The sequence below is a fragment of the Olea europaea genome, unplaced genomic scaffold (genome assembly GCF_002742605.1).
Source record: "Olea europaea var. sylvestris unplaced genomic scaffold, O_europaea_v1 scaffold555, whole genome shotgun sequence".
NCBI lineage: Eukaryota > Viridiplantae > Streptophyta > Magnoliopsida > Lamiales > Oleaceae > Olea > Olea europaea.
In genome coordinates, this window is record NW_019263883.1 from 117,928 (window position 1) to 125,647 (window position 7,720).

At 37.8% G+C, this 7,720-nt stretch overlaps 2 protein-coding genes across 2 annotated transcripts; both read left to right on the forward strand.

The window, feature by feature from the left end:
* Positions 1-2,257: 2,257 nt before the first annotated feature.
* On the forward strand, positions 2,258-2,772 carry LOC111389056. Its single transcript, XM_023013911.1, has 2 exons — positions 2,258-2,405; positions 2,522-2,772. The coding sequence occupies exons 1-2, from the start codon at positions 2,258-2,260 to the stop codon at positions 2,770-2,772; spliced, it is 399 nt and encodes a 132-aa protein (XP_022869679.1).
* Positions 2,773-5,437: 2,665 nt separating this feature from the next.
* Positions 5,438-7,519, forward strand: LOC111389057. Its single transcript, XM_023013912.1, has 5 exons — positions 5,438-5,654; positions 5,838-6,094; positions 6,386-6,663; positions 6,820-7,099; positions 7,289-7,519. Exons 1-5 carry the CDS (start codon positions 5,438-5,440, stop codon positions 7,517-7,519), a joined length of 1,263 nt encoding a protein of 420 aa, XP_022869680.1.
* The last annotated feature ends 201 nt before the right edge of the window (positions 7,520-7,720 follow it).

Genomic DNA, 7,720 nt, shown 5'->3' on the forward strand with positions numbered 1-7,720 from the left:
AAAGGAAGATTTTGAAGGAGAAAACGAAGGGAGAACAAGAGGAAAATATCACGCCAATTGAAGAATTGATTGAAACTTGATTCTGGTGATGACGTTTTTTTAACTATTTTTGTATTTTCTTCTTTTTAACATATTAGGCTAGATTTTTCATGTAATAGGAGATAGATGAACCTTGCAATACGAGTTTTGATTTTTAATTTGGAGATTTGACATATTTAAGCAAATGTTCCGGAATTGAATGATTTATACGCTATTATCTTCGTATTATCACTGTGCACGTAATTATATGATTTTGGTGGCCTGTTTTATGCATTCGAGAGAAGGAAAATAGGCCCGACATGGTATAAATCATCATAGGATCTGATAGGGGATAGAAATATACCTCTATGCCTCGTGTGAATTGTTGAATATTCATGAAATTACATGCATTCCTGTATGTTAGTATTCGTCGTAGAGATATAGTCGAATCACATATTGGGGTAGGCTTAGTATTGCTCTAGAGAGATTGCTAAATTAAGATAGGAATATTGATTCATCAATTGTAGGAATGTGTGTCAAATTTGCATAATTGAATGTTGAACGGGTGTTGCTTGGGAATTCATGATCCTAGTGCGTTAGTAATTCATTAATTTCTATAAATTATCGTAGATTGCATCCAGGTCATTTTGCATTTAGTATAAGTTTCTCACTCATAATTGCATCATAGTTCACTTCATCCTTAATTAAATCACAATACATACATCTTACTTTCGTGTTTCGGTTAAGGTCATAATAAGTTAATTTAAACTGATTCAATCATTGTGGGATCGATACTTTGACTCATAATCCATTCTACTACTTGTTAACGAACCGTACACTTGCGGTGGGTTCTAAATCGAAAGAAATAATTTTATGAACAAGTTTTTGGCACCGTTACTGGGGATTAAAATTTAGTTTAATTTTATCTATTGTGATACTAATTCGATCTTACCTAGATTAGTAGTAGTTAGCTTACTAGACTTAGTTTATTGTCTACTTTAATTTAATTTTGTGCTATTTTTTTACTATCTCAAGGCTTGTATGCAAAGAGCACCTGATCGAGATTTGGTTCCCATTGATCCAGAGATCGAACGTACATTTCGTCACAGTCAAAGAGAAGCAAGAGCGGCACAACAAATTCAAAAAGACCAAAAACAGCAACAATAGATGGCTAACGAGCAAAATCATCCGGTGATTCAACTCAACGAAGGCGCGGGGGCTGAAGATGAAGGGAATATGATACTTGGGGACTTCATGGCACCATTGGTGGTCCATAGTCAATCTAGTATTGTGTATCCTCCATTTGGGCTACCGAACTTCCAGCTGAAAACATATGTAATTCAACTGTTTTAGAATGGGCATCAATACCACGAGATGGCTAATGAGAATCCACATACACATATATCCCGATTTCTGGACATGTGCCAACACTTTAGGTACCAGGGTATCTCAGATGATGCTATAAGACTACGATTGTTTCCACACACTCTGCGAGATAAAGCACTTGAATGGTTGGATTCACTTCCTGTTGCAAGCATCACCACTTGGAACGAGCTAGCCCAAAAATTCTACACCAAGTTCTTCTCGCTAGCTAAGGTAGCAAAAATGCGGTATGACATATCTATATTCAACCAAGGTGAGTCTGAATCATTTGAAGAGGCTTGGAATCGCTTCAAAAATATGTTAAGGAAGTGTCCTCAGCATGACTTTGATAATAAGACACAAATTCGATTTTTCTACACTGGAATACTTCCATCATTCAAGAGCATGGTGGATTCATCATCCGACGGGTCAATCTTCACGAGAACAATTGACGGAGCATGGGAACTGTTTGAGAGAATGGCTACAACTTCAACCATGTGGTCTACAAATCGAGTGGTTCAGAAGATAATGCTGGGGGGTTTATGAAATAGATACATACTCAGCATCATCTGCAAAGATAGACTCCTTGTTCCATAAGGTTGAGAGCATTTCATAGACCGCCAATGCAAAACAAGTCAAGAAGTCAAACTGTGAAGAATGTGGAGCAGACCACAATACTGTCAACGGTCCAATTCTCACATAGGGGATTGAACATGTAGATTTTGTGCAATGAGGTCAACGCCAACAGAATAATCCACATTTGGAAACCTTCAATTAGGGCTGGAGAAAATACCCAAACTACTCATGGAGTAACTAGAATCAAAACAGACCAAAAGGTCAATTTCAGCAGCAGGATAAAAAGCCACCATTGGAAGAGATGTTTGAGAAGTTCATGGCAACGACTAATCAGTACATGGAGGTTAACAACCAGTTTATGAGAAAGATGGACGCAGCTCTCCAAGATCAAAGTGCTGCAATAAAAAATCTGGAGACGCAAATGGGACAGATGACAATCTCCATAACAGGTAAAACGCTAGGAAACCTACCCAGCAACACTAAAATCAATCCTAAGGAGCACGCAAAAGCTATAACAATCAAAAGTGAAGTACAACTATCGGAGATACATGTAAAAGACCGGTAGTTAGCAAGGAATCAGCACCTACTTCAGAGGACGAGATTGTGGAACAGACTAAACAAACAACAGAAGATGTTGCTAAGAAGAGTTCCAATACATCACGAGTTACAGCTACCAATTCTATCAACCCTCATAAGCCAGCTATTCCATTCCCACAGAGGTTGAAAAAACACAAATTGGATCAGCAAGATAGTAAATTTCTTGAAGTATTCAAGAAACTACACATCAACATTCTATTTGCTGAGGCAATTGTTTAGATGCCGAGTTATGTGAAATTCCTAAAGGATATCCTCTCTAACAAGTGAAAGATAGAAGTAAATGAAACAGCGATGCTAACTGAGGAATGCAGTGCCAGAATCCAGAAAAAGCTACCTCCAAAACTAAAGAATCCAAGGAGTTTTACTGTACCTTGCACTATTGGAAATTGTCATTTTGATAAGGCTTTGTGTGATTTAGGTGCAAGTATTAATTTGACGACTCTCTCTATTTTTAGGAAACTCGATTTGGAAGAAGCTAAAGCCACAAAAGTGACCCTACAATTAGCAGATCGATCCCTTACACATCCAAGAGGGATCATTGAAGACGTGTTGGTAAAAGTAGGAAAGTTTATATTTCCAGCAGATTTTCTTATTTTGGACATGGAGGAAGGTAATGATATTCCATGATAAGTGTGTTTTTGCACACTTATTTAGGTCACAAACATGACTTAATAATGAGCAAAATGATTGAATTGTGACTTAATCTCGTTATATTTGTGAATTGTAGGGAACATCGATGAACATGGTGAAATTCAGAAGAAATGAGTCGAAAAAAGACTAAAATGGAGCAAAGTGATAATTCGGGGACCAAGTTGCAAATAATTCATAGATAAGATGGGAAATGGAATGAAGATTCAAGAGTGTTAGAGGTCAATCGGATGAGGAAAGGAGTCAAGAGGTGAAACATGGTCGAAGTATTATCAAGTATCAACTTTCAGGCGAAAAAGTTATGCTCGTGATTTTTAGTCTCTACTTGAGATCCATTTTGGGCATAGTAAACATCAGAATTTGAGGAAGCCTATTTCCATCAAAAGTGTATATCTTTGAGTTTTCTTCCCAATGTACTTTGAATCACTTCAATCAGAGATCGAAAAAGAAAGTTATGACCAAAATACTAAACACTGTCCGACGGAAAAATTTCTATAACCATGCGGCCGCATGGTTATAATTCCTTGCGGTCGTACAAGGCAGTACAGGGAAAATTCTGGGCTGAAACTTCTGAACCATGCGGTTGCATGGCTTTATACCATGCAGTCGCATGGTATAAAAATGTGACGAAATCTCAGGTTTCCTTATTCGACTCAAACACGATTTAGTAAGGTTTTGGGCGACTTCCTTGACCTAATTCCGCCTCCAATAAATACCAGATGACCTTGAAACATAAAGAGGGGGGGATATACACAATTTTGAAGGATTTGGAGAGGAGGAACAAGGTAAAAACAAGGCAATCCACTTCAAGATTCAAGATTTCACTTTAAGAATCAATTGGATGATGTTCTTCCTTGGTTTTAATTATTGTTTTTCTTTATTTCCCATTATGCTAGGCTAGATTTTCAATTACTAAGTGATCGATGAATCATTGTTTGTTATTTTAATTCCATATTTCATGAATTTAATATAAAGACTTGTTTGGATAATTTGATTGGTTTATATGCATTAATTTTCTTCCACAATTAGTGGCCAATGATTGTGTAAGTGTTGATGACTTATTTCTTACATTCGAGAGAAGTGGAATAGGTTCGATAAGGTGTAAATTAATATAGAGTTCGATAGAGGATAGAGATATACCCCTATGCTTTATGCAATTCTTTAATTGTTCACAAAATCACATGCATTCTTATATATTTGCATCATCCATAGAGATATAGGCTGGTGGTGTGCAAGAATAGGTCTAATATATATCGAGAGAATATATTGGATAAAATTAGGAACATTGAATTGGTAAATTTCCATTGAGTCATTAATTTTATGAAATTAGGGTTTTCATAACTTCAATTGGGGATTCGTGATCCTAGTGACTTTAGTTTGATTCATTTCCATAAATTAGCTTTTGAATTTGCATAATTTCATTTACTTGAGTATTTGAGTCGTTTAATTAGAAAACTTTCGAAATTAGGGTTTCTAATTGAGAAATTAGGGTTTTTAGTTGAAATTAGGGTTTCCTAATTGAAATTAGGGCTTTTTGCATTTAGACCATATTTTCACTCAATTAGATTCGGTTAAGGTTAGATTATATAGAATTGAACTACTCAATCTCTGATGGATGATATTCGGACTTTTTAAAATCCACTTTATTACTTGTTACGAACCGTACACTTGCGGTAGTTTTAAAACGAAAGAATTATTTCGTGAACAAGTTTTTGGCGCCGTTGCCGGGGATTGAGTATTCGTTTAATTTTATTCAATTTAGCATTAATTCGAACTTTTTATTTTTAATTTATTTTAGTTCATTTTATTTTATTGCTAGTTAGTTTTATTACATAAGTGCATATTTTAGTTACTTAAGTCTTTAAATTGAATTCTATTGCAGAAGTGCATGCCAAGATCAGTTGAAGGAGATCTACTCCCAGCCGACCCAGAGATTGAACGAAGCTTTAGAAGAAGGTAGAGAGAAAACAGAGCAGCGAGAAATCAGATGGAGAACGTACAACACAATCCTGTTGTACAAGCCAATGAAAGAGGGGAAGAAGACAAAGGAAACATGCTTGTTGGAGAGTTCATGACCCCTCAAATCATTCAAAGCCAGTCCAGCATTGTATATCCACCGTTCGGGCAGCCAAATTTCCAGTTGAAGACAAATGTGATACAACAGTTCCAGAACGGACATCAGTTTTATGGAAGAACTGAAGAGAATCCGCACACGCACGTCTCGCGCTTCTTAGAGATGTGCCAGTACTTCAGATATCAAGGAATCTCTGACGACGTCATAAGATTAAGACTGTTTCCACATACTTTAAGGGACAAGGCGATTGAATGGCTTGATTCTCAGCTGATAGCTAGCATTACTACCTGGAATGACCTAGCTCAGAAGTTCTGTACTAAGTTCTTCCCACAGGCCAAGATAGCAAAGCTAAAGCACGACATATCTATCTTTAGGCAAGGTGAATCTGAGAATTTTGATGAGGCTTGGAACAGATTCAAAAATCTACTAAGGAAGTGTCCGTACCACGGGATAAGCAAGGGACTTCAGGTCCAATATTTCTATGCAAGGCTACTTCCAGCTTTCAAGAGCATGGTCGACTCTTCAGCTAATGGGTCATTGTCCACAAAAACAATTGATGAAGCATTGAAATTATATGAGACAATGGCTACAACCTCAGCAATGTGGAGCATGGAACGAGCAGTACCAAAGAAGACACCAGGAGTTTATGAAGTGGATGCATATTCAGTGTTATCTGCTAAGATTGATTCCTTATTTCACAAGATGGAACACATTACCCAGTTAGCTAACGCAGCGCAGACAAAGAAGGCAAATTGTGAGGAATGTGGAGCTGAGCATGTGACAGCAGAATGCCCAATTTTGGCACAAGGAAAAGAGCAAGTAGATTTTGCTCAATGGGGACAACGCCAGCAGAATAATGTGTATGGAGAGACCTTCAACCCAAGCTGGAAAAAGCAACCCAACTTTTCTTGGAGCAACCAAAATCAAAAGAGGCCACAGGGGCAATATCAACAACAAGAGAAGAAGCCTCAATTGGAAGAAATGTTCGGCAAATTCATGGAACAGACCAACCAATATATGGAGGCGAACAACCAATTCATGAAGAAGACAGAAGCCACTCTTCAGAACTAGAATGCAGCCATTAAGAATTTGGAAACTCGGATGGGACAGATGGCAGTTGCATTAACAGGTAGAGCATCCAGCAGCCTGTCAAGTAACACAGAAGTCAATCCGAAAGAGCATGCAAAGGCTATAACAATGAGAAGTAGAGTGGAATTACCTGAGAGACAAGTGAATAATCCCATGGCAAACAAAGAAGAGATGTCTCCTGAAGTAGAAGAGATTTTGGAGCAAAAAGAGCAGACAAAAGAGCCAACACCGAGAGCAAATAAAGGAAACTCAAGGGATAAAGAAACTGTAGCTGTGAACCCCTATGAACCACCCATATCGTTCCTACAGAGGCTGAAGAAGCAAAAGATGAAACAGCAATACAAGAAGTTTCTCGAGGTCTTCAAGAAGCTCCATATCAACATCCCATTCGCTGAAGCACTGGTTCAGATGCCTAGCTATGCAAAATTCCTGAAAGACATCCTATCAAACAAAAGGAAGCTAGGAGACCATGAGACAGTAATGCTTACGGAGGAATGCAGTGCTAGAATCCAGAAAAAGCTCCTACCAAAACTGAAAGATTCAGGGAGTTTCACTATACCTTGCACAATTGGTGATTTTTATTTTGATAAAGCATTATGTGATCTAGGTGTGAGTATTAACTTGATGCCACTCTCTATTTTCAGGAAACTAGGATTGGGAGAGCCTAAGGCAACCACAGTAACTCTACAGCTAGCTGATCGATCACTTACACATCTACGAGGAATTATTGAAGATGTATTGGTCAAAGTGGATAAACTCATATTCCCATCGGATTTTCTTATTTTGGATATGGAAGAAGACAAGGACGTGCCTATCATATTGGGACGACCATTTTTAGCTACTGCAAGAGCCCTCATAGATGTGCAGCAAGGATAATTAACTCTGAGGCTGGGGGAGGAACAAGTCTCTTTTAATGTTTTCAAGGCAATGAAATACCCCAACGAGCCTGAAAGTTGTTTCCAGATTGAAGTACTTGACATAGGAATCTCCTATAATTTTGAGTTGAAGAAACAGCCAAACATTCATGAGGCCTGTATAGTACACTCTCCATCCGTTCTTATCGATTCAAAGGAGATTAAGACATTCAATGTGGGATTTCATACGGATGAGGAGAGAATGACAAATCACTTGGAGAAAGACAGGGATGAAATTTAGAGGATAACTGCAGTACGGAACAAGACCATATTGATCAAACTATGCAGGACCTCCCAAGCCATATTTAAAGTCCCATAAAATACCTGTGCCAAAAGTCGAGCTATCAACTATAAAATAGCGCTGGTTGGGAGGTAACCCAATGTTTCTATCCTTTCATTTACTTCGTTTTGCAATAGTTTAGGAAATTTTCATTTTTCTTGC

Bases quoted from the DNA above. Each gene is read 5' to 3' on its own strand.
- LOC111389056 (XM_023013911.1), top strand. From the start codon at position 2,258: ATGTTTGAGAAGTTCATGGCAACGACTAATCAGTACATGGAGGTTAAC. The intron at 2,406-2,521 runs GTAAAACGCTAG...AAAGACCGGTAG, and splicing joins GATGACAATCTCCATAACAG to TTAGCAAGGAATCAGCACCT.
- LOC111389057 (XM_023013912.1), top strand. From the start codon at position 5,438: ATGTGCCAGTACTTCAGATATCAAGGAATCTCTGACGACGTCATAAGA. The intron at 5,655-5,837 runs GTGAATCTGAGA...CAATTGATGAAG, and splicing joins CATATCTATCTTTAGGCAAG to CATTGAAATTATATGAGACA. The intron at 6,095-6,385 runs GTAGATTTTGCT...CGGATGGGACAG, and splicing joins TGGCACAAGGAAAAGAGCAA to ATGGCAGTTGCATTAACAGG.